The 26,827-nt window shown below is 49.5% G+C and overlaps 1 protein-coding gene across 1 annotated transcript in view; it reads right to left on the bottom strand.

The window, feature by feature from the left end:
* Nucleotides 1-4,756, bottom strand: part of ADAM33 (ADAM metallopeptidase domain 33) — a 93,537-nt gene extending 88,781 nt beyond the window's left edge. Inside the window, exon 1 of the mRNA XM_033159587.1 lies at nucleotides 4,482-4,756. Within this exon, the coding sequence (XP_033015478.1) occupies nucleotides 4,482-4,626 (145 nt within the window). The 5' untranslated portion in view covers nucleotides 4,627-4,756. The remainder of the gene's footprint in view (nucleotides 1-4,481) is intronic.
* Between the last annotated feature and the right edge of the window lie 22,071 nt (nucleotides 4,757-26,827).

Consider the following 26,827-nt stretch of genomic DNA (forward strand, 5'->3'; position numbering starts at 1 on the left):
TTCTCACAGGGGCTAACCTGTAGGAAACCCGCAAGCAGAATTCGAACACAAGAGCCCTCTGCCCTCCTTTGGTCTCAACTGGGGCTGAAACACCAGCGAAGCATTTCAGCTTAAAGCGTTGTAAATTTAAACAGGGAAAACAGGTAGAGAAAAACGGGACTCCACGTCGCCATCTGGTGACATGATGTTATATCGCACATACAACGCATATAATCACTTTTTCTTTACCAGTCTAGCTGAGTCCTGGGATTCAGAAGCATTGCTGCGTCTAACTGTGGCAATCGATAGCCCTCTCCTCCACGAATTTGTCTCATCCTCTTTTGAAAATCTTCCAGGTTGGTGGCCATCACTGCCTCTTGTGGCAGGGAGTTCCACCGTTTAACGGGGCGCTGCAAGAATAAATCGGCCCAGTATACCTGAAGGAACGTCTGCACCCCCATCGTTCTGCCCGGACACTGAGGTCCAGCTCCGAGGGCCTTCTGGCGGTAGAAGCGAAGTTATAGGGAACCAGGCAAAGGGCCTTCTTGGTGGTGGCACCCGCCCTGTGGAACGCCCTCCCATCAGATATCAAGGAAATAAACAACTATCTGACTTTTAGAGGACATTTGAAGGCAGCCCTGTTTAGGGAAGTTTTTAATGTGTGATGTTTTATTCTGTTTTTAATCTGTTGGCAGCCACCCAGAGTGGCTGGGGAAACCTAGCTGGGTGGGTTGGGTATAAATAATAATAAGTTGTTGTTGTTGTTTTAAATAAACTTTATTTCACTTTAGCAATTACACAATTATGCAAATATACAAGAAGAAATAAAAAAGAAAAAAACATACTCCACTTTACAATGCAAGGCTCCAAAAATTAAACCTGTACTTACATTATCCACATTGCTGACTAAATGGAAAAATAAAGATGGAAATTAATAAATACAGTGTAAAAGTAAAAGATTGAGAGGTAGTGCTGTGTGATAGGTGGAAGTCATCAACTTTCTTTCTTTTCCCTTTTTTCCTTTTTCTTGGTATAGGGTGTATGTACAGTAACAATGCAAGTAAATTGTTGTGTTGTTGTTGTTGTTGTTTTGGCCCTTAAGCGCCGTAAGGTTAAAATTGACAGCATTGACATGCGTCTAAATGTATAACCTACTTCTTATTGCTGGCTTAAGTGTCATGTTCCTTTAGATGCTTAGTCGTTTTAATTTTTGTATGGATAAATCCTTGTTTTCTGACTGATGGTCAAATAAAATTTTGATGTTGTGTTGTTGTTGTTGTCGTCGTCTTTTACGTGTCCTGAATCTTCCAATATTTAGCTACATTGAGTGTCCAGGGGTCTGGTGCTGTGACAGAGGCAGGAAAGCTTTCCACTACCCACTATGTGGAGAGAAGTAATAAAAAAAAAGTTTGCTCTCTAGGAAAGTTCCCTGCCCTGTTTTGCATGTCCACAGGTGGCGTGGGGGGAATCTAAGCGACTTCTCTGCCCGACATCACAAAGACAGAGAGGGAGACTCTGGGCTGGGCAGACACTTCTGAATCTGTCCCAGACTAGACCATATAGAGTCATAATGGAGCGTAACTAAACTCTGGCAATCCCGGCAAGAAGAGGGAATTTCCCCCAGAAACACATCTACAGAAGCTGAATCTGCAGCTGCACAGCCTCGGCCAATAAGGCACACCGCGCATGGGCGGCCTGTCGCCATCCCCAAAACACCCAATTGTTCTTCATATAAGAACTGCCCAAAACACATTTGCACCATCGCTTAAAAGCAGCGTGATGATGCACTTTCAAACCGCTGTGGTTCCCTCTTCTTCATACTGGAGCTGTGGTTTCCTAAGGGTGCTAAGAGCTGATAAGAGACCCCCATATTCCCACCAGAGAACTGCAGTTCCCAGAGCTCCCTGGGAAAGGGGACTGATTGTTAAATCACTCTGGGAACCGGCACCCTTAACAAACTACAGCTCCCAAGGGACACAAGAGGAGCCTGCTGGATCAGGCCAGTGGCCCATCTAGTCCAGCATCCTGTTCTCATAGTGGCCAGGCAGATGAGTCCCATTACCTTTTTACCTTACCTGCCTGCAGGAAACCCACAAGCAGGATTCGACCACGAGAGCACTCTGCAATCTGTGGTTTCCAGGAACTGGTGTTCAGAAGCATTGCAGCCTCATGGCTAATAGCCATCTTCCAGAATTCTGTTTAAAGTCATAATGTTGTACTTTAGATGAACTGTGTGAATGTGCCAAGTGTTAGAAACTCAGATATATACCGGTAAGCTAGGCACTGAGTGGCCAGGATTACAGCTGCGAAAACGGAATGCCTAGTTGCCAGTTTGGGGCCAGGTGGTTCGAAAGTCCTATTTTCCAGTACAACTTTTTGCTTCCCGAAAATTAATTGTGATTGTGCAGATAAAATATAACGGACAGAATTCTGCAGGATGTGTTGCTAGTGTGTGAAAACGGTCAAGATCCAAGGATCCCCAGGCATGCACCTCAGATGTGGAGACGTCAGGTGCCATCCTGACGCCCGGGCATCTTCACTTGGTCACAGAGGTTGATAGCCTGGTGCAAAATGTTCCCGGCACCTGGTGAATTTCTAATGTGGAATGTGCCCCTGGTGTTTTTCCTCTGTGGAAAATCCTTCCTCCAAGCTGTTCCACTGACAACTCCTTATACAAAACGACACTCTGGAAAACTGTTATCCAAAATCCCAAGGACAGGGAGAGTGCTATTGGACCGAGGCTCTGTTTGTGGGCTTCCCATTGTGGCACCCCCTTGATCACTGTAAGAACACTGTGTCCAGGCAGCTGTCTACCAGCTCCATCTGGTGCGCAGGCTGAGACCCTCCCTGCCCGCAGACTGTCTTGCCAGAGTGGTGCATGCTCTGGTTATCTCCTGCTTGGACTACTGCAATGCAATCTACGTGGGGCTACCTTTGAAGGTGACCCGGAAACTACAATTAAACCAGAATGCTGCAGCTAGACTGGTGACTGGGAGTAGCTGCCGAGACCATATAGCACTGGTCCTGAAAGACCTACATTGGCTCCAGTACGTTTCCAGGCACAATTCAAAGTGTTGATGCTGACCTTGAAAGCCCTAAACGGCCCAGTATACCTGAAGGAGCGTCTCCACCCCCATCGTTCAGCCCAGACACGAAGGTCCAGCTCCGAGGGCCTTCTGGCAGTTCCCTCCCTGTGAGAAGAGAAGTTACAGGGAACCAGGCAGAGGGCCTTCTCGGTAGTGGCGCCCGCCCTGTGGAATGGCCTCCCATCAGAGGCCAAGGAGATAAACAACTATCTGACTTTTAGAAGACATCTGAAGGCAGCCCCTGTTTAGGGAAGTTTTTAATGTCAGATGTTTTAGCGTGTTTTTAATATTCTATTGAGAGCCGCCCAGAGTGGCTGAGGAGACCCGGCCAGATGGGCGGGGTATAAGTAATAAATTGTTTTGTTGCCCTCATCCAGCAGCCAAGCTTTTCTCTGGTTCTTTCGCCATCATTCAAGCCACCCAATCTGCAATGGTCACATAGGGACAACAAATTCTCCAATGCACCTCCGAGTGGAGGGATCCCCAGCCAAACTTAAGATTGCACCCTCCCTACCAGCAGCAAACCATGGAGCTACTAATTCATGAGCACATAGGAGTGTGGGTACATTTCAAGGCTCCCAGCAAGAATTGCCAAAGTTTTGTCTGAAGTCTTAAAACACGGCACCCAAACTTGAAGCCTGGTAGTGAATGGGATCGATTCTGCACATTGGTAATTTGGGGTTTCATTCCTTCCTGTTTCACTGTTCGTAGTGCCCAGATACAGAGGTGGGGGCCTCTCCAGATGGGGGCCTCCAACAAGTGGCGATCTCCCTTCAAACCCAGAAATAGCCCCCCCACTCCCATTAGCCAGGAACACTCTCCCAACAGAAGGCAGGGGGTCTCTCTGCCCTCTCTCTCCAAAAACAACCAGACCTGGTAAATCTTTCTCCTGTGCTCACATTCACCCCAAATCGCTCGTATCCGTCCAGACTCAGATGTCAGGGTGAGGGATGCCCATTCATCCCAAATTCCTCAACCTCACCCCCACCCCACCCCCGCAACGAAACGAAACGAAACAGGAGCTAAGATCTCCTTCCATGCCTAGCCAGGAAGACTCGCCATTCACAGCCAACACCCCGGGGGAAAAAAAACCCACATGCCCAAAATTATTCCTTAATATGACGGATCCATAATCCCAACGCACAACGGAAGCGTGGAAGCTCGTTCTTTCTCCCCCGCCCAAATGCCAGGGTGAGGGGCACCCGCTCCTCCAACAACCAGAAATCTCTCTGCTCTCATGTTTCTCCTCCGACCTCGGTTGCGCGTTGCCCTTTTAAGCCGCCGCCGCCGCCTGCTAAGCTTCTCCTAACGCGGAGACAACCGGCTGAAATTCCCCCTTTCTTTAACCGGGGTGGGAAGGAAGAAGGGGGAACCCCATACCAAACCCCCCCCCCCCACAACCCAGCTGTTCTTTACCTTGCACTTTGGAGATGTCACCGTTGCTGGAGAGAAGCAGCAACAGCAGCAGCAGCAGAGGGAGGGTGGAGAGAAAGCGCTGCCCGCTGGAAAGACCCCGGAGCGCCCCGCGCGCCCAGCTCCGTCTCTGCGCTCCCCTCTCCATGCCAGACGGCTCCCCCGGTCCGTCTCCTTCGAGCCTCTCCTGCCCTCTCAACTCTCTTCCTCTCCTTCCCTCCGCTCAGTCATCACATCCCTCTCTCTGCTGCCCTCTCGCTCCCCTCTTCCCCTCTGCAGGATCCTCTCTCTCTCTCTCTCTTTCTCTGGTTTGGTCTCTCCAGCTCGGAGTTCCTTGGCTGCCGACTCTAATGAGAACCACATGGGCTGGGAAGAGCCCACCTCGCTTGGAAGAGCCCTCCTCCTCCTCCTCCTCCTCCTCTCCTGCCCCAACAACCCCACCCTGCAAGGAGATCTCAGCTCCAGGATCCTCTCTCCCCCTGCAGACGCAGGCGTGCGCTTTCCAAGAACGCGCGCACGTCCAGGCGCACTCAGGCAACACCCTGGTCCCCGTGAAGCCCGACGCGCCCTGGCGATCTTGGCGGGGCAAAGTTCAAAGCGAAGGTGGCCAAACCTCTTGGAGATAGATAGGCAGCTGTTGCAAAGCGCAGAGAGCTCTGGCCCAGCCCCAGAAGCAGCTGCGAACACCGGGTCTCGGGGCGCGACCCCACACAGGCCCCCAAGGCCCGACATATTTAACAAATCAATTGGCTGTTTGTTTCGTTTTTTAAATCCTTCATGCAGCGTGGCATAAGGGGCCCACGTGAGGGTGGCTGTTTGTGCAGCCCTGCCACTACAAAGCCCATGATCCAGCGCGAACACAACCGAAACATACTTCATAAAAACCCACCCTCTGAGCTCGCACAGAGTGCTTTTCTCTCGTCTGGGCCCCAGCTAGCAGAAGGACACTGCTTCAGGAAGAAACGAAGCCAAAGCCGGCGTTTGTCATCCCTCCCCCTGCAAAAAAAACATTCCTAAGTTTACATTTTGGACACAGTTCAATATAAAGCAAACTCCCTTCAATGTCTCTGGGACTGAATGGGCTTAAGCATTCCTAATTCTGCTTTTTGTATTTAAAGTTTGCACTTGAGATAACTTGGTATAATTGAATGAGTTTGTTTTTTTGCCACCCTAAGCAACAAAGAAGGGAAGTAAAATCAAACTTACCGTATATTCCGGTGTATAAGACGACTGGGCGTATAAGACGACCCACAACTTTTCCAGTTAAACTATAGAGTTTGAGATATACTCAACCACAGATTTTCCACCCGGCGTATAAGACGACCCCCGACTTTTGAGAAGATTTTCCTGGATTAAAAAGTAGTTTTATATGCCAGAATATACTGTAATTTGTATTTGTTGCATGTATATCCCATCTTTTCTCCAAGAATCTCAAGGTGTCGTGCGTGGTTTTCTCCCCCTCACCCTTGAAAGCTCATACCAAGAACAAACTTAGTTGGTCTCTAAGGTGCTACTGGAAGGAATTTTTTAAATATTTTTTAAATTTTGTTTTAATCCACAGAACAACCCTGCAAGGTAGGGTAGGATTAGAGACATTGGCTGTTGCCTGGTCACCCAGTGAACTTACCGTAATGATTGAGGGGGGGATTTGAAACCTGTTCTCCTAGGCCAGGGGTAAGCAAATTTTTTCAGCAGGGGGCTGGTCGAATGTCTCTCGGACCTTTTGGGGGGCCGGACTATATTTTGAAGGGGGGGATGAAGGAATTCCTATGCCCCACAAATAACCCAGAGGTGCATTTTAAATAAAAGGACACATTCTACTCATGTAAAAACACGCTGATTTCCAGACCGTCTGCGGGTTAGATTTAGAAGGCGATTGGGCCGGATCCGGCCGCCGGACCTTAGTTTGCCTACCCATGTCCTAGGCCAGGGGTCCCCAAACTAAGGCCCGGGGGCCAGATTGGCCCAATCGCCTTCTAAATCTGGCCCGCGGTCGGTCCGGGAATCTGCGTGTTTTACATGAGTAGAATGTGTGCTTTTATTTAAAATGCATCTCTGGGTTATTTGTGGGGCATAGGAATTCGTTCATTTTTTTTTCTCAAAATATAGTCTGGCCCCCCACAAGGTCTGAGGAACAGAGGACCGGCCCCCTGCTGAAAAAGTTTGCTGACCCCTGTCCTAGGCAGTGGTTAGAGCATTAACCATTACACCAAACTGCCACTTATAAAACCAGATGCAATAAACTGATACATTTAACCTAATAAGCTGATACAGACTCCCACAAGAGGTAGTGAACTCTTCTTCCTTGGAGGTAGTTAAGCAGAGGCTGGATAGTCATGTACAGTTGTACCTTGGTTCTCAAACAGAATGCGTTTCGGAAGTCTGTTCGACTCCTGGAACCGTTTGAAAACCAGGTGTGGCTTCCGATTGGCTGCAAAAGCATCCTGCAGCCAATCGGAAGCCGCGCCGGACGTTTGGCTTCCAAAAATCATTCAAAAAACCGGAACACTCACTTTTGATCGTTCGGGAGCTGATTTGTTTGGGAGCCAAGGCATTTGAGATCCAAGGTACGACTGTATGATTTAGTTGAGATTCCTGCATTACTGAATTCTACATTCCTATGGTTCTATCCTGCTTTTCATAAACATGTGGCCACATCCACACCGTAAATTTCAAGCAGTCTTAAACCCCACTTTTAACAACCATGTGTGTTCCCTCAAAGCATCATGGGAACTGTAGTTTGTTATGGTGCAGCCATGCCAGGGGGCTCCTAAGGACGCTCTGCCTCCTTAGCAAACTACAGTTCCCATGATGCTTTGAGGGAAGCCAAAACTCTTTAAAATAAGTCGTGACTTTAAATGCTTGGTGCGAGTGTAGCAGGATGGGTTACTGGTAAAACAATAAGATTTTTAAATTAAAAAAACACAACCTAATAAAACCATTAAACTTATAGAAACAGTTGAATATGTTTTGTTCTCTCAGGCTTTCCCAGCTGGGTAAATTCATGACGAATATCCTGTTTGTTGGCATTTCGGTTTTGCTTCTGGTGTATTGCTTGTTTTTGTTTCTGTGTGTGTTCTTAACAGTTTCAAACTATCTTATGTACAAATCACCTTGAAACGGTGGTTTAGAAGGCAATCGGTAAATATTATTACTAACATTATTACAAATAGCGCTTTATTATTATTACCACTAAATAAATATTATTGTGAAGTAAAAATATTATTGCTAATATTATCACTAAGGATGCCTTGTTATTATATTGTTATTAAGTGTAATAACCCTAATAACGACTTTGCAATGCCTCACTTTTTGCTCTTTCTCTGTTGTGGGGAAAGGTTTACTGCATGAGCTTTGAGCTCAGCACTGGCTTTTCCCCCCCAGAAAAGATTTAGAGCAGAATTTAAACCGAAACTCGGGTATTCCCTCACTTCCTCATTCTTGTTCCACTGCGTTTTCAGAGCCTCAGCTCACAAAGGCGGACTTTCGCGAACGAGCATCATGGATCCTTGCAGCAATATCCTTATTCTTGCAATGCTGTTTCGACCTTCCCATGCCAATTCGCCTCCTTTTCCCACGATCATTAACCTTTGGGAGGCAAGGCCTTTTTTAGTTCTCATGCTGTCTTAACCCTCGCTCTGCTGCAGCCCTGAACGCAAAGCATAAGACATGGGTAGGCAACCTAAGGCCCGGGGGCCGGATCCGGCCCAATCGCCTTCTAAATCCCAGCCAGCGGACGGTCCGGGAATCAGCATGTTTTTACATGAATAGAATGTGTCCTTTGATTTAAAATGCATCTCTGGGTTATTTGTGGGGCCTGCCTGGTGTTTTTACATGAGTAGAATGTGCGTTTTTATTTAAAATGCATCTCTGGGTTGTTTGTGGGGCATAGGAATTTGTTCGTTATTATTTTTTCAAAATATAGCCTGGCCCCCCAAAAGGTCCGAGGGACAGTGGTGAAAAAGTTTGCTGACCCCTGGCATAAGACATCAAATGTTCAGGCCGACAAAGACCCAGTAGTGGGGGCTGGTCCTTGGGGGCGAGGGGGGCACTGCCTTGCCAGTCCCCATCTGCCCACCTTCCTCCCTGAAATCAGCCAGGGCATGGCTCTGCCGATCACTGGCTCTGGCCCCACTTATTGCTGGCCTCCATGCCTTCTGCCCTAGTAGTCTCAATGGGTACCAGAGATAGTCATTAAAGACTACAAATCCCATGATGCTGTGTGACTGCACTACAAACATGCCTGCACACAGACACAGACAAACGGAGACCCTTATTTAAAGCAGAAGAGAGCAACCAAGATGATCAAGAGTCTGGAAACTGAGCCTTATGAGGAATGGTTGAAAGAGCTGGGTATGTTTAGCCTGCAAAAGAGGAGATATGAGAGCCATCGTCAAATATCTCAATGGCTGTCGCATGGGAAATGGAGCAAGCTTGTTTTCTTCTGCTCCAGAGGGTGGGACTTGAACCTATGGCTTCAAGTTCCAAGGTAGGAAATTCCAACTAAACATCAGGGGCGGGGCGACCTGACGCATGCGTCGTGATGTCACGACGCATGTGTCAGGACAGACTGCACATGCGCGGAAATCCGGGCATGCGCAGTCCATCCCGCCGGTGCTGCTGCTCCAGCGGTGACCCGCATAGTGAGCTCCGGCTCCTGGGGCTTCCCTGTCCCGATCGCGCGGGGCAGCAGCGGCAGGCGGGCCCCGGACAGGCAGCGGGGTGGAGCAGCTTCGCTCCACGACTTGCTCGGTTCCGCCAGCGGGGCGGGGCTGGCCCTAGTGTCACCCCCCTCCTCTGGAACCCGGGGCGTACCGCCCCCACCGCCCGCCTCGCGACACCCGTGCACTCAGGGTCCCTTCCAGCTTTACAATTCTATGATTCTACAAAAGCAAAAAACCAATGACACACAGTGGGAAATCTGCTATTTTTGATTTGGAAACAGAATGAAAAACAGAATTCCTCCAATAGAATTCCTCCAGTAGACTTCCTCTGCATGTGACTGGAGGTGGGTGTGGCCTCACCTGTGCAGGTAAAACATAAGCACTGGGGCCGGGTGCCATCTCCCTCTTTTGACTTCGCTCTTCAAGCAAGCAACAGCTGCTTAGCCTCCAGCCAAGAGAGGACAAAAGGAGCTATTTCCCCTATGGAATAGTCTACAGCAAGTATGTTACTTTTTCTAAAGTCTGCCTTCTGGGATCCTATTGTGAACAGGATGTCTGTAAGTAAACTTTTTATTCCTTTATAGAAGACTGTGTCGTGTCTTATCTTTTAAGGGGGATTAAGGGGAAAATACCAGGACAATATTATTATAGAGGTTTTAGCGAACCTGAGCAATGCATCCGCTGTGTGTGTTTAAAAGGGGAATGTAAACTCTGCTGATATTGTTTAACTTGTTAACACAAGTTGGAATAGGATACAATAAACAAAGTATCCTCTCCTGCATTCCTGAACATTCCCACATTCTTTTCAAGCCACCTCTGTTTCTTGCGCCTTCGCTGTCTTTCTACTTCCCTAAAATCTCCTGACTCTCCTTCTTTTGCTGCTGTTTTCCCCCTTTCCTGTCTGCCTCTTTCTCTGCCGATTCTCTTCCCTTCTTTGTGTTCTTTCAGTTGCAAAAATTTCCGGGGGCGGCCAGAGCTGCTGTACTTCTGCAGCAGGGGAAGGGAAGATTAAAATACATCCTAGCCACTTCCCCCCCCCAATCTCCACCCCCCCCCCAAAAAAAGATGTGCGGCTCCTGAACCCTGCACCCTGGGTCAAAGTCCTGCTCCATGCCTCTCCCAGCTGGTGCCAGGGGGTGTGTATGTCTAGAAGAGGTTTCAGGAAGCATTTAAACCAAGTGCCCTATTTTCCTTTCCAAGTGTGCCGTCCAAAAAACACACATAGCCCTTGCCAGCTCCTTCCTTGCCACAAGCAGGCCGACCTCTCAGGCGGGGTTGCAATTTTTCCTTCCTCGCAACCATTATTATCACCATCATCTCTTCGTTGCAGTCGGAGGACCAGAAATAAACGAACACGCGACCACAAAATCTTAAATGCAAAAAGGGGGAAAGTGCCAATGCAGAAACAAGAGGCTGAGTTATTATATACCGTTTTGCTGAGAGATGGAGAATGAAAAGGCAGTTTGTACCACTCAGCCCCACCCATTTCCTGAGCTGATACACTGATGGTCAGAACAGTGATTCAGCGGCTGTTACGATGATCTCATCTCAGCTTTCGGTCTGTACCAAAAAAAAAAAAAAAAAAGTGTATGGAGCACTCGGCAGGATCAGACCCAAACAGTTGGTCTTGCCCGGCCCACCCAGTATCCTGTTTCCAACCCAGTGGGTCAGACGCCTCCGGGAAACTCATCACACATGCTCTCGGCACAAGATCTGGGATCAGCACAAAGAAACAGACCTCTGCACACACACAAAAAACCCCCCACAAGGAACAAAAACACCACACTGCTTTGGATAACTGGCCGAGAAGAGGCCGCAACCATTTCGCATTGGCTCACAGCTCTTAAGAAGCACCCACCCATTGTGAAAGGGCAGGGAAATCCCCCCAGCATGCATGGGTAAATCCAGTGCTATTTTTCTGTTAAAAATGTTTAAGGGTACTCTCATTTTGACTCAAGAAAACCACCATTTTATAGTTGAAATCGGGAAAAATAAATACGGTAAATGGACAAAAGCACAAAGATTCACAAAATGTTTAGGGAAAATAGGAAATTCCTTCCAGTAGCACCTTAGAGACCAACTGAGTTTGTTCTTGGTATGAGCTTTCGTGTGCATGCACACATCTTCAGATACTTCTTCAGATACTTCTTCAGATTCTTCAGTTATCTGAAGAAGTGTGCATGCACACGAAAGCTCATACCAAGAACAAACTCAGTTGGTCTCTAAGGTGCTACTGGAAAGAATTTCCTATTTTGTTTCGACTATGGCAGACCAACACGGCTACCCACCCGTAACTGAAAATGTTTAGGGGTATGCATACCCCTGCATCCCCCCAGAAAAAAGCACTGGGTAAATCCTATACAGTCATACAGTCGAACCTCGGCTCCTGAACACCTTGGGAGTCGAACGTTCCAGCTCCCGAACAATCGAAAACCGGGTGTTACGGTTTTCGAATGTTCTTTGGGAAGCTGAATGTCCAACGTGGCTTCCGCAGCTTCCGATTGGCTGCAGGAGCTCCAATCAGAAGCCGCACTTTGGTTTCTGAACATTTCAGAAGTCGAATGGACCTCTGGAATGGATTCCGTTCGACTTCCAAGGTACAACTGTACTAATTTTTGTTTCCCGTTAACCAAGCTGATGGACCGAACGACGGAAAGACTTCTGATTCCCGGGGGGGGGGGGGAGAGAGAGAGAGAGAGAGAGAGAGAGAGATCAAACCATGTTTACCTTGCCAAGGAGAGAAAGGAAATTAGCAGGCAGCAAGTTTATCAGCTTCGCCAAGAGCGATAAATGTCAAGATGTACGGAATTGCAGAGTCTGCCTTCCCAGATCCATTTCATTTGCTTGCTGGGCTTGCACGCATTCGCACGCTCCCAGTTTCCCACTCAATTCATTTTCCTCAGGTGGAGTTCCAGCCAATATTCACAAAGGCCCGAAAGCTGCCAAAACCTCACATTCTTCTGTTTGGCGTTTCCAGTGTGATATTTCACACGGCCGGTGGGAAAGGTTCTCCTTCAAAGCCCAAGTGGTTTCCTAGGCACGTTTACCTGGGAACGAGCCCCATTTTGCAAGCCTCACATCTGCACATTTCTTGGTGTCGCTCCCTTGCTTTGATTTACACAAAGGGCCTTCTGGTGGTTCGCTCTCTGCGAGAAGTGAAGCTACAGGGAACCAGGCAGAGGGTCTTCTCGGTGGTGGCACCTGCTCTGTGGAACGCCCTCCCGTCAAATGTCAAGGAAATAACTATCTGACTTTCAAAAAGACATCTGAAGGCAGCCCTGTACAGGGAAGTTTTTAGTGTTCGATGTCTTACTGTGTTTTAATTTGTTGGGAACTGCCCAGAGTGGCTGGGGCAACCCTGTCAGATGGGTGGCTAATTGTTATTAAATAATAATAATAATAATAATAATAATAATAATAATAATAATAATAATAATGGCATTTATATCTCACCCTCTTTCTCCAAGATGGCATACATTGTTTCACACACACACCCCTCCTTTCATTCCCACAACTTTGATAGGTACGTTAGGTTGAGAGTGAGCAACTGGCCCCAAGTCCCTCTGTGGGCTTCAATTTAAAGAATTAAGATGCTTAATCTTCGTTCAATCAAAAAGCACGCAACATCAAGCGTCATGCATTATGATTGCTACCAGAAAGGGAAAAATCATTAAGTGATCCACCCAATTTTTCTGAAGGAAAAGAAGTTTAATAATAATAATAATAATAATAATAATAATAATAATAATAATAATAATTTATTATTTGTACCCCGCCCATCTGGCTGGGTTTCCCCAGCTACTCTGGGCGGCTTCAATTGAATATTAAAAACATGATACAGCATTAAACATTAAAAACTTCCCTAAACAGGGCTGCCTTCAGATATCTTCCAAAAGTCTGGTAGTTGTTTATTTCCTTGACACTGGATGGGAGGCCATTCCACAGGGCGGGCGCCACCACCGATAAGGCCCTCTACCTGGTTCCCTGTAACCTCACTTCTCGCAGTGAGGAAAACGCCAGAAGGCCCTCGGAGCTGGACCTCAGTGTCCGGGCTGAACGATGGGGGTGGAGATGCTCTTTCAGGTATACAGGACCGAGGCCATTTAGGGCTTTCAAGGTCAGCACCGACACTTTGAATTGTGCTCGGAAATGTACTTTGGGTACAATGAGATTCTGCCTTACCTCCTGTGACATTTTGCCTCTCGTGTCATTGCTAGGGGAGGTCATCTAGAGATTTGGGGCGCACTCGAAGGCCCTCGGAGCTGGACCTCAGTGGCCGGGCTGAACGATGGGGGTGGAGACGCTCCTTCAGGTATACTGGGCTGAGGCCGTTTAGGACTTAAAGGTAAGCACCAACACTTTGAATTGTGCTTGGAAACGTACTGGGAGCCAATGTAGATCTCTCAGGACCGGTGTTACGTGGTCTCGGCAGCCGCTCCCAGACACCAGTCTAGCTGCCGCATTCTGGATTAGTTGTAGTTTCCAGGTCGCCTTCAAAGGTAGCCCCAAACAGAGCACATTGCAGTAGTCCAAAGAGGAGATAACTTAAGAGAAACAGTGCTCAGGATGCAGTCTTAGATATCTCCTGGCCCCTGCCCATAAGGGCTAGAAATTAGATATTAAAAAATAATAATAATAAAAGGAATAATAATGAAGATTCTGCAAGGTGCTAAATTTTGCTGAAGCCAAACCCCATGCACCTGTTGTGTAGCACATAAGCTATTTGTGGAGATTTGGGGGGTGGGGAGCACAGCCGAGATGGATGCGTGAGGTCTCCCATGTCACCGCTTTAAGGGCCACAGAAATGTCTGATGGAAAATTCAGTATTTTTTGGTTGCTTCCCAGGGCAGAAGTTACCCTTTGGCGCTTTCTCTCATCCCCACCCTCGGAAGTGGACATCCTGCAAGTATGATGAAAAGCAGCAGCAGCAACAGCTAGAGAACGGAAAGAGGGATGATGCAGATGAAAGGAAGAAACGCTGACATATTTTCAGAAAACTGGTGAGTCAGTGGGCCATCACCACCCGGAAGGGAAGTAAGTGGTTATCTCCAGGAAAGAGGTCAATTTCGTCTGCAGGCCGAGTTTTGAAATAGCTGCATAAGCTTTTGATGATACAGGTGGGATTCCTCCATGCTGCTGGGCAGGCCCACCCAGCAATACTATAATTAATGAAGGTCTGCAAACTATAGACTCCTGTAGGGTGCAGCCATTTCACAGAGGAAGCCCTGCAAAGCACATGCCTGCAGGTAGCAGATACCTGCAAACAGAGCTAATGCAAGGAGAAGTCTGGTTTGGATCTCCAGCTGGTGCAGAATTCAGTGGTTAGCTGAGAATGTGTGCCCACTTGCTCCTGAGACAGGTTCAAGGTCCTTGTATAAGGTAAAGGTACCCCTGACCGTTAGGTCCAGTCGTGGACGACTCTGGGGTTGCGGCGCTCATCTCGCATTACTGGCCAAGGGAGCCGGCGTCCAGCTTCTGGGTCATGTGGCCAGAATGACTAAGCCGCTTCTGGCGAACCAGAGCAGCGCACGGAAACGCCGTTTACTTTCCCGCCAGAGTGGTACCTATTTATCTACTTGCACTTCGACGAGCTTTCAAACTGCTAGGTGGACAGGAGCAGGGACCGAACAACGGGAGCTCACCAGTGCTGTCAAGTATCCCGTTTCCCCCGGGATTCTCCCTTATTTCAAGCAGTTTCCCGCTGCTCTCCCTTATTTTTTATTTCCCTTAAATTTCCCGTTTTTAATGGAAGCAGCTCCTCCTCTGCTGGCCAGGGACTGGGTGGGAAGACCTCGCCTACTTGGAGAGAAAAGCCTCAGCCCTCAAAGCAAGTGGGAGCCGTTTACCGTGCTTACAGGGGGGTGTATTCCTCCACCTGCATCAGCCCCTATCCGCTGCCGCCGAGCCTCTCAGCCGGCCAATAGGATTAGCTGGCGGGCGGAGCCTGGCTGCCTTTGAGCAGCTGCTGCTTCCTGTCCTGTTTTGATGGGATCAGACAAGAAGACGATGGGGCTCCATCGCGCGGAGCACATGGCTGCCCTCCTCTTTGCTCCGCTCCGAGCCCTGCTGCTCCGCCCACTTTTGCTTCTGGCTCCGCACACCACTGACATGTGACTGTCCCCGGGATAGGTGAGACTGCTGATCCCTTATTTTCAAATCTGAAACTTGACAGCTATGGAGCTCACCCCGTCGCGGGGATTTGAACCACTGACCTTCTGATCGGCAAGCCCTAGGCTCAGTGGTTTAACCCACAGCGCCACCCGCGTCCCTTCAAGGTCCTTGTATTAATGTCACTGACATTATCTGCAGGAGTACCGTTGAACATTCCCTGAGTTGGTGAGCCTAGCTTCACAACCACGAGAAACCAAGCCATTATAGTGTCATGGGCCCGCGTGTTTTATCAGGCCCAAAATGGAAAATGAGCGAGGTCCCAACTAAAGGAGAATGGCAACTTAAGTCTGCAAGCTGCGCATATTCCATCAGCTTAACATACAGAATAAGAGAACAAGAAGAACATACATTTAGAGAAGACTGGAATTTTTCTTATTGAATATATGGGGGGGAATTGTGTACCCTTGAAAACGTGGGCAGCATTAAGATAAATTCCAACAGTGTAAATGAGTTTTGATGGATGTAATGATGGAATACTGAATGGTTTATTTTATGTAAAATATGCAGGGATTTATGATATACAAAATGAGCCACAGAAAGAGAAGAAGCGAAGTCATTGATATTTTAAGGATGTTTGAGTATTGTAAAACAGAAAATTCAATAACAGATAGATAGATATAGTAGATATAAAGATAGATAGATAGATAGATAGATAGATAGATAGATAGATAGATAGATAGATAGTGTCATGGGCCCAATGGCAGGTGGGATTGCCAGTATTTCTCCCCAAATGCCTGCCCCCCCCCTTCTATTCTTATTTTTAAAATTTTGCCAAGTGCATAAAGCTGAATGCGCACAAGTATTCCGGCAAAAGTTACTTCTGCCACAGGGGTCTGCCCTGTTTCTTCTGCTGTGGAGACATGCAAATAATTCATTCAGCTTCTCTGCAATCTCCATATCTACTTTGATTCCCTTGTCGTCCAAGGGTCCAAACACTTCCCTAGCCAGTCTCCTGCTACTAACGCATTTAAAGAACTGCTTGGTGCTGATGTTTTTAGCAAGATGGTCCTCAAATTCTTTTTTTAGCATGCATTTTTGTCTGCTAGCATTTCTTTGGCCAAAGTTTACGTTCCTTGTTTGGACAACACTTCCATTCCCCCCCCCCAGGAAGCCTTCTTGCATCTAATAGCTTCTTTGATTCTGCTTCCGAACCATGTCAGCATCGTCCCGGTGGTACCCGCCACGATCTGTGGCATAAACCCCCAACTGAGCTCCTCATATTGCACCTTCAAACAATTTTCAAGCATTTTGGAGTGAGTGACTCTCTTGGCTTCGCTTCTGCAACTTCCGTTTTCTGCCAATCCCCATTTTGAGGAAGCTTCCTATTTTGAAATCAAATGTGACCGTGCTAGATTTTCTCGGCAATTGGCCATTTAATTTAATTTAATAGCACTATGGTCACGGCTGCTGTAGAGGTTTGGAGCTTTTAGAGTTAACAAGCTCAACTGGTTGTCCCACCCACAGGAGGAAGAGCGTCACCGGATGCTCTGTGTACTGTTGTACTGTGTAATGTGATACTTTCTTTTTCTTTGTCCGGAGAACGGAGAGAAGGGGGAAGCCACCAACATGGCTTGCGACTCTCCCGGAATGTAATGATTTATGCCTTGTAAAATAAAGCTTCCAGATTAGAAAGAAGCCGGACTCTGTTGTCTGTAATATGCTGGCATGCACACACCCCGTTGCGTGAGAGAAGATAAGAGAAGATAACTCTGCTGAATAGCACAGGAGACGGCATCAAGGAAAAGCGCTTCAGCAGGTACGCGCAGAGGAAGTGTGCCGGGCTCCGTTAGTGTGCAGAAATTGGTTTGAAGCGTTTCCAACAATCAAAAACACTTCAGGTTATGGGTCCAAGCTTTTCCCGATTCTGGACTGATTCTGGAGCAGTTCCAAGGATCCAGAACGTGTGTGCCAAGCTGAGAAGTGCCTCCCTGGTTTGGACTGTGATGGAGCATCCAGGGAAGTTTGCTTTGCCAGCAGGAGCATTCAGCAGTCTGCTGAATGGCTCAGGAGCCTAAAACCTGCTGCCAGAGGTTGGAAGGCAGCAGGGAAGTCCAGATCGAGGTGTGCCCAAGCAGTGTACCCTCTCTGGTGAAACCCCCATCTGTGGAGCCGGGTAAGAAGCTACAGATTCGTAAGTACGCTACCCCTGGGCAAGATGGAGGGAGCCATAGCATTCCCAGCAAGGAGGAGGGAAGCTTTTGTTTGCAAGCACCTCCAGCCTCACAGCTTCGATGCAGAGGGCTGTTCCCTGAGAGCGTTGATGTTTTGGCCAACGCCTGTGAGGAGGAAGGTCTGGCCAGTGCTTGTGAAGCCTGGAAGAAGACCCTAGCCCAGTTTCACGGGGCTGAGGGACTGGCTGAAGTGGCTTTGGAAAGCTCGCCCCCAGCTCGGCTTATGGCTGTTGTGCAGCAACAGTGCCATGGAAAGCAGGAGGGGGGCCAGATCGCCGTGGGCTTTGCTCCCAGAAGAGGGGGGGCTGTTTCCAAGTCTGAAGCCAGTTTAAAAAGTTTTGACTGTGGAGCTGTGTTTTGTCACGTAGCCTGCACCTGGTCTTTTGTTGACGTGCATGGCTGAAGATAAGGGCAAGGCCGTTTCTCACAGCCATCAGGTCACGTGCCCAGCTGAGTGAGAAGGACGGAGCCGAGATAAGCCCTACTGTTGTGATGCAGTCACCGAGGCAACGCTGAGAGAGGCCAACCCTGGTGGGCTGCGAGTGATGAGTGCCTGTGCAGCGTCTCTTTGCATCATCATCGTTCCTCCTGGTGGACTTGTGAGGAACTGCGAGTCTCCTTCTACAGAGCAGTTCAACGTACTGACTGCTGCAGTCGAGAGGCAGTTTGTGACTGTTGGAAGCAAGAGACAGTTTGTCGTGCTTGAGACAGTCTCTGCAGGATTTAAAGGGACAGAACTGGCGTTTTCTGTGGCTGTTGACATAACTGTGTATTTGTTTGTGTCAAACCTTCTGTCCACTGTTTTTGCTGTTTGTTTTGTGCTTATCACCTGTTCTGCTTGCAGGGGCCAGAAGATGCTTCTACGCGTGAAAGGCAGCCAGGACGGGCTGTTTGCTGTTAAGAAGTCTCAATCCAGAACAGGGGGAGGTGGCACTGATGGAATGTTTGCTCAGTGCACCAATGTGCCCGTGCACCACTTATGTTTGTGTCAGTGGTACCAAAGGCTGGCAAGTCGCCACTGGGACAGTGTGCTGAAGCAGCCTGAGTTCTCTGAAGGGTGCAAGTTAAGGGCATGTAACAGCTTTCTTGATTGCAGGGTTTGCAAGGTCGAGGAGTCGACATCCTGCTACCCCGCGTCTGAAAGGGAAACCACGCGTCCCTTTTCCCTGGTTCATGTGGCTGTTTCTGAAGGGATGCCAGAAGCTAACCTGGGGGGAGCGTGTTGTTCTGAGTGTTTGGCTGATGCTTTCTCTCACCACATGTGGTCTGTGTTGCTCAAGGAGGCAACTGAGGCAGCACCACTGGTTGCAGTGGAACAGCAGGTTTCTACTGGAGTAGGCTGTTCCCAGGTCCTCAGTGAGAGGGGGAGTAAGCACAGTGTGACTAACCTGCTTTCTTCACAGGTATGTGGTCTTGCAGAGAGGCAGCAAAGGATGCTGCATGCTGCCACTGAAGACATGCTCTTGGATGCAGAGCTTCCACAAGGGTTCCGGGTGGAACTGGGTGGTACCAAGGTTCTGAAAGTGTCTTTCTGTGGGTACGAACCCAGCTTGCGTAGCTGGAGGTTAGTTAGCCCAGATAGTGACCAGACCCAGGTTCTAGTCAGCAGGAGTGCTGAATTCTTTGAGCAGAATGGATTGGAACACATCCCTAGAAGCCCTGATGTTCTGGATGGTCCTGTCAGTGATGGACAGGCAGATACGCCACCTGCTGGTGGCGGTGGTGGTCCAGGTGGATCAGCCCCAAGAGGGGGTATTGCTGTGGCTTTAGCACCTGCTGGTGGCTCGGGCCGAGTTCCCGGTCATCACCAGGGTGCAGCGCAGCTAGGGGCAACTCCAAGGCAGCAGCCTGGGAGTGCACCCGCATCTCCTATGTCAAGGACTAGGAGGCAGGCCACGCTTGGCGACTCTTTGTGTGGCAACTCTTCTCCAGGAGAGCCTGGCGCAGGTCTCGTCCTGGTGCAAGAGGGGGGTTCTTTGGCAGTGAAGCAGGAGCCCAAAGGCGCGCCAACGTTATCCTTGGGTGGTTCAGTTAGGATGCACAGGCGCAGCAAGTCTGTAGGTGAGATGCCTGACGTCAAGGACGTGCAGGTGGAGTCCAGTGCAACTGGAGCAGAGGGAGAATCTGAAGTGGTATCACAGCAGTCTGCACGATCCACTGAAGGGATTCTGCCCGAAAGGTTCACGGCCACTAGCGTGAGTGCTTGTTTGGTTCAGTGTGAACCGGAGAGCCTTGTGAAGGTTCAATGGGTATCTCAAGGTGAGGCCCAGAAATGGCAGGATGCCATGGTAGAGCAGGTAAGCTCAATGAGGTCTTTGGGTGTGTGCACAACCACGACGCTGTCAGAAGGTCGTTGGGTGTGCAGACTCAAGACGGCAGCAACTGGCGAGTTGCAGTGCAAGGCTAGGTCAGTAGTCAGAGGTTTCACTCAGGAGGAAGGGGTCCATTGTTCCGAGGTACTGGACGCGCCCTCTCTCAGAAGCGAAACCACGCGCATGCTGTTAGCGGTCGCGACTCAAAGCAGCTTTGAGGCAAGCCACTTTGGTTTGGATGCCTGTTTGGATTCCGACCTGGATGAGGAGAGGTACGAGGTACCTCCGCCAGGGTTCGAGGACAACGGGCCAAATCAGGTGTGGAGTTTGCACGAGGCAATCACTGGCTTGAAGGAGTCAGCCAGAGATTGGTCCTCAGGCGTGCAAGAAGCTTTGAGAAAGCTAGGTGTCAGCCAGAGTTGTGCTGATAGCTGCCTGTTTCTGGCAGGAGTAAGCCCAGAACAGGGTCTAGTTCTGCAGTCCAGTGCGGACATGCTTTACCTGGTGGAGACCAGGGGACAGGTGCAATGGTTCGCAGAGGAGCTTGGTCAGTCTTTCCAGCTCAGGAACCTACGCCCTGTTGGTGTTTACCTAGGTGTGCAGGTAGACAGAGCCGAAGACGGTAGTGTCTTGCTCAATCAGACTGGCAAGGTAGTGCAGTTGTTGAAGAAGTTCAGAGTGTCTGAATGTGCTAGTGTCAGAACACCCATGGAGACGTGTCTAGGTGAGGACAGTCAGACCGGGGAACGCTCTGAGTTCGAGAGCCCCGAGGTGTTTAGGTCAGCTCCTGGGAGGCTGTTGTTTCCTTCACAGTTGAGCAAACCTGACATAGCAGTTGCTGTGGATCTGTTCAGCAAGGTGGCTGCAAATCCCAGCGTGCATGCCTGGAATGGCATGGTGAGAGTGCTCCAGAGTTTGCAGGAGACTAAGGAGTTTTGCCCGGAGTTGTCAGCTACCGGTGAGCCCCAGCTCACGCGCTGGTGCGACGGCGGTTGGGCAAATTCCGAGGACAGGAAATCTGTGTCTGAAATGGTTGTACAGTGTGGAGGAGCTCTAGGCGGGCTGAAGTCCCGGTGCCAGAGCCTCATTGCTCGTTCTCGTGCAGAAGCCAGGTACAGTGCGTTGTCGGTGCTTTGCAGGGAACTGGAGTTCTATAGGTGTTTGGTCCAAGAGATCTGCGTTCAGAGTTGCCTGCCCGTGATGGTTTGGGAGGACAACCAACTCTGTTTGTTGGTGGCAGAGTCTGGACAAGTCAAGGCCAGACCCAAACACCTAGACGTTCTCTTTCGAGACGTGTGTGTTCAGACCGGCTTGGAGAAGCTGAAGTACTGTCCTGGTCAGGTGAACCAGAAGGTTGGGTTCACGAAGCCCCTGAGCTTCCAACGTCATTGGGAGTTCTGTGAGGGTTTGTGTGAGGTAAGCTGCAAGCTTACAACGCCCCTGTGTGCGGGACAAGAGGGGGTGTAGAGGTTTGGAGCTTTTAGAGTTAACAAGCTCAACTGGTTGTCCCACCCACAGGAGGAAGAGCGTCACCGGATGCTCTGTGTACTGTTGTACTGTGTAATGTGATACTTTCTTTTTCTTTGTCCGGAGAACGGAGAGAAGGGGGAAGCCACCAACATGGCTTGCGACTCTCCCGGAATGTAATGATTTATGCCTTGTAAAATAAAGCTTCCAGATTAGAAAGAAGCCGGACTCTGTTGTCTGTAATATGCTGGCATGCACACACCCCGTTGCGTGAGAGAAGATAAGAGAAGATAACTCTGCTGAATAGCACAGGAGACGGCATCAAGGAAAAGCGCTTCAGCAGGTACGCGCAGAGGAAGTGTGCCGGGCTCCGTTAGTGTGCAGAAATTGGTTTGAAGCGTTTCCAACAATCAAAAACACTTCAGCTGCCAACTGATTCAACAACACTTAAACACCTCGCACCAGGTCCTGGGCATCACTGAGAATTAAGTCCAGGCTTGCTGTGCCCTTGATCTATTCCCCGCCCAGGTGAAAGACTGCATCACTTAGAAGGATGTCTCCTGAGGTTCTGGCCGTAGGATGTGCTTTGAACAGGGTTGGGCTCTGTGGCCCTCGAGACGCTGTTGGATTACAACTCCCATCTGCCCCAGCCAGGAAGTTTCAGGGATGATGGATATTCTAGTCCAATACCTGGAGGGCCACCGGTTCCCCATCATTAGAAGAATCCCTTAAACAGAATTGTGGGCTTTGATAGACTGTCAGGAGGTGCCGTCAGGAGCTCACTGGCTATCTGCCTAAGGAAATCAGAGACACCGGGAGAAGCTTTCTCGGTCCATTTAATCAACAGAAACGCAGGAAGATGTGGAATGTACAACCTCACGCTTGAACCGATGTTGCTCAGATTGTCGCCACAGGGGGGGCGGAGGGGGCGGGGGCCCCGGGCAGCGCCCCTGCTGGGGGTGACACATCGGGGGTGGCCCCGCCCACTGGGCTTTTTTTTTACTTTTTAAAATTCTTTTTAGGCTATTTACAGCACTGCCGGGGTGGAGCCGCAGGGGCCGCCAGCGAGTCGGGGTGTCACCCCCCTCGCTGGCCGCCCCTGCGGCTCTGCCCCGGCAGCGCCGAAAATAGCCCCCGCCCTCCAGCGGCTTTTCGCACCGCTGGCTGGCTTGCAGAGCCGGGGCAAGGAGAGGGGCGGGCCAGCGAAGAGGGGTGACACCCCTCTTTGCTGACCCGCCCCTCTCCCTGCCCCACTTGCGCTCCCCCGGGGATGCCGGGCCGCCGCTTCGGGAGTCTCTGCGAGCTGCAGATAGTCCCGAAGCCCCCGCCCGGCATCCCCCGGGGGTGGGGCGTCGCAGCGTGTTCGTGCGTCATGACGTCATGACGTACGCACACACCGCAATGCCCCTGCCCCAAGGGGTGCCTCTTGGCTTCCTGCCCCGGGCAGCCAAGGGGCTAGGAACGCCCCTGGCCGCACACCCACACACCCCGGCAGTTACTTCCTAGGGCTCAAACCCCTCCTGCTGCCTACGGTGGATGCCAAGGGAATCTCTCTGTCTCTGTTTGGCTTTCTGCTCCAAGACACAAAGGGCACGTCTGGTGCGAGAGGAAGGAGGGGGCCTCTCCAGAGACACCATGTCACTTGGCTGCTGTTCCTAACACATCCGACTCCTAGCTCTGTTCACTGCTATCTTGTTCCTGGTTCTTCATCATCCATTATTTCCCAGCTTCTTTCTTCCTCTGGGGTATGTGTCCTGTCTCAAACCACCACGATCCCAGGTCCATACTCTCTCCCCCGTGCTCCTCTCTGGAAGGCTCTTATCGAGTGTACAGTTCACATCACTTCTGGTTTAGAATCAAACCACCAAACGACGGCGCAGAAAGATCTCACATCGGTAGCACCAGATGAGGAAGGCCTTCGTCGCTCAGAGCTGGCGCGTCTCAAACTAGTACGACCGCATTGCCTTCTTTGAAGACTTTGCAGGCAGCAAACAAACTTCATGGATTGTGCTACTGAACCGTTGGTGAACTCCCAACACTCTTTTATGCATTTCCACTGTTATAAAAATTAGGTTCGGCCCCAGAAGGGAGTCCACGAACCCGAGGGAGAGCCTCAGCAGGGCTCCCCTCCTCTCAAGAGCACTTATGAATAAATAGAGACGATACAGAATCTCCCAAAGCAAGGCGATAGCCCTTTATTAGAAACTGCTGCAGTAGGGTGTCTTGCAAGCAAAAGACCTCCAACAAAGGCGCACAAACTCCTATATATGCTTTTGAAATTGCCCCCCTCCAGCTCAAGACCACCCCTCCATACATTAGAATTACATCACAAATTGGGAGGGTCTGGTAGCAGTGATCTGAGCATCTTGGACCCTGCCCCCATGTCTCCTCTTGCCCTCCACCAAAACCCCATCAAGGGAAACAAAAGATATTTACATTTCCCTATTTCCCAGCCAAGTTAATCACACCCTTTTGTCTGGCACTCAGGTATCAGGATGCCAGAGATTATCACTCAGGCAGAGGGCTGCTGAGAAGCTGGAGGGGCAACCCCCCCCCCTTTGTTCCTGAGACAAAGAAATACTTGGTCAGTTGGGAGTCAGATTGGAGTGAGGCCTGTCTTCCTGTGCTGTTTTTCAGACATGTGGCCTTGTTTGTTTTGGTACATTAATAACAATTATTATATATAAATAAAATACCTTAAAATTCTTACAACACCACATAAAATCCTGTCGCCGGCGCAAGAGAACAGGGATTTCAGTGTGACAAATGAAATCCCCTATAGAAGATTACTCGCAAGTACAACTTGCAAACTCAAGGGAGTTTGGGCCAGAAGTATCTGGCAGGCTAGAGAGCTCACGGGTTGCATGTGCTAATTCAGCTGACATGCCTTCAGATGTTTTTCCTGTTTACAGATTCCGGCTGCGTTCTCTGCGGGTAAGCGAGCATTCCAGCTTCCTATGGCTGTAGAGAGAGACCTGTTGCGGTTTCTCCCTCCTCCTCCCTTCTTTAGATAAGAGTCAGATTATCTCACTTTGCGCATCTGAGTTCAGAAAACAGAAAGACCTCTCAGTTAAAGGCAGACGCCTGCTTTTCTTCAAGTATCTTGCTTTCCACTTTTGTCACGCTTAATCAGGTCAGTAGTCTCCTGCTGTGAAAGAGCAAAGCAGTTAGAGGACTAGATCACGTACGCTGTGCAAGGGGGTGAACTGAAAATATCACAGTATGGATGTTTTATGATTCTGTTGGCATCCATCTCTCAAGAGAAAATGCAGTGTGCCTCTGGGGGTGAAGTTAAACTGCTGGAGAATAGAGACTGATACAGGAGAGACACGTTTTGTTGCTGCTGGGGCAGATTAGGGTGTCTGGTTGCGCTGCTGCAGATTCACCAGGGCCTTTCTGCTGTCCGAGCTCCTCTCATTCCCCCTCTGGTCATTGCTGCCTGTCTCCAGGCACTGCGGTCGCCGGCAAGGGATTCCCGCATGGCAGGCTTGGTGTTACCAGCCTTCATGCAACATCTGCAGACATCTTTGTAACGCAGAGTCGGACTGCCATCGGGCCTGGTGCTCCACAGAGCGCGTCCTTGGGGGATCCTGCCATCTTCCATGCTGTGGACATGGCCAAGCCGGCGTAGACATTGCTGAGAGAGGAGTGCGAACATGCTGGAAATGCAGACTTGGGATGCAGCACCGAAGTGACTTCTGCAGGGCGCAAACCTGGGCAGTGTTTCTGGAGGTCCTGGGCTGTTCAGATGACAAGACCCCCCCCCCCGCGCCCTTTGGCCTTGCTGATGTCCCAATGAAAGCAAAACAATACATTTGGAACCAGCTTGGCTGCAGAAGTTGCCGGAAAGAGGCATAGAAGACGCCATCCGACCGTCTTAGGGACTCCACTGTAGATTTGTATAGGGTTAACGCCTTAGCCATAGGGGGTATGGATTGTTCCTCAGGGTTTATCCCCTCCATTTCCCTCTACAGGAGGTGCAGAAACCGCCTTCTTGACCACTGCACCGACTCTTGGTCTCGTCCGCTCAATCTGCCAGAGCCTGTCTTTGCATGCAGGGGATAGTTGTTGTTGTTGTTCAGTCGTTCAGTCGTGTCCAACTCTTCGTGACCCCATGGACCAGAGCACGCCAGGCACCCCTATCCTTCACTGCCTCCCGCAGTTTGGCCAAACTCATGTTAGTAGCTTCGAGAACACTGTCCAACCATCTCATCCTCTGTCGTCCCCTTCTCCTTGTGCCCTCCATCTTTCCCAACATCAGGGTCTTTTCCAGGGAGTCTTCTCTTCTCATGAGGTGGCCAAAGTACTGGAGCCTCAACTTCAGGATCTGTCCTTCTAGTGAGCACTCAGGGCCGATTTCCTTGAGAATGGATAGGTTTGATCTTCTTGCAGTCCATGGGACTCGCAAGAGTCTCCTCCAGCACCATAATTCAAAAGCATCCATTCTTCGGCGATCAGCCTTCTTTATGGTCCAGCTCTCACTTCCGTACATTACTACTGGGAAAACCATAGCTTTAACTATACGGACCTTTGTCGGCAAGGTGATGTCTTTGCTTTTTAAGATGCTGTCTAGGTTTGTCATTGCTTTTCTCCCAAGAAGCAGGCGTCTTCTAATTTCGTGACTGCTGTCACCATCTGCAGTGATCATGGAACCCAAGAAAGTGAAATCTCTCAAGTCCCTAAATCGCCGAGGATTTAAGACCCATCGGCTACCCTCACCTGGTTTAGCCAACCTAATAAGAGGTCAGCATTTATAATCGAACAGCAATTAAATTGAGATTTATATGCATTTATGCCTACTGTTTGCAGGAATATAGAAATTTCCTGTGTGGAAAACTGAATGTCGGATGGGGCTTCCGTGGCTTCTGATTGGCTGCAAGAGCTTCAGAAGCCGCGCTTTGGAAGTCGAACACTTTGGAAGTCGGATGGACTTCTGGAACGCATTCCGTTCGACTTCCAAGGTACGACTGTACTTAGTTCTGCACGATGAATCTGATGTGTATTAGCACAGATTTGCTGTAGTGGCCCTCTCTTCAATCTGCCGTGGAAATTGTGTTTTCCCTTGTTCAAACCAAACCCAAAAGAGCAAGTTTAAACCCTCCCTTTCTTGGAGGGATGGATGGGGCCCATTTCTCTGTTGACCCAGCATAGCTCCAGCTACTTCTAACCCCCATCAGGCTGAACCCCATCCTACGTTTCGCAATGTCCTCGGTGTGCGCACAGGCAACTCGCGGAACGATGCACAGCTGCCCTTGGCCAGGATTCAACCCTATAAAAAAGAGCCCACGCAGTTCGGAGGAAAGGAAATGTAAGAAGCAATCAAGAAGAAAACAACGGTGGGGAACCACAGAACTACCCTTAGTGAGGAGCAGTGAAACAAAGTTTTTTGGCTGGGTATGTTCAACATTATTGTTATCAAAGTTTAAAACACAATCACAGAAATAAGGTGGTTCCCGAAAATATACATTTCAAGTACCAAAAGCCAGGGTAAAGATGAATGAGCATGACTTTAATGAAGCGCTAAGCCTAGCTGCTTAGGTGGCGCTATGGTCTAACCCACGGAG

The sequence above is a fragment of the Lacerta agilis genome, chromosome 9 (assembly GCF_009819535.1).
Source record: "Lacerta agilis isolate rLacAgi1 chromosome 9, rLacAgi1.pri, whole genome shotgun sequence".
In the NCBI taxonomy this organism is placed as follows: domain Eukaryota; kingdom Metazoa; phylum Chordata; class Lepidosauria; order Squamata; family Lacertidae; genus Lacerta; species Lacerta agilis.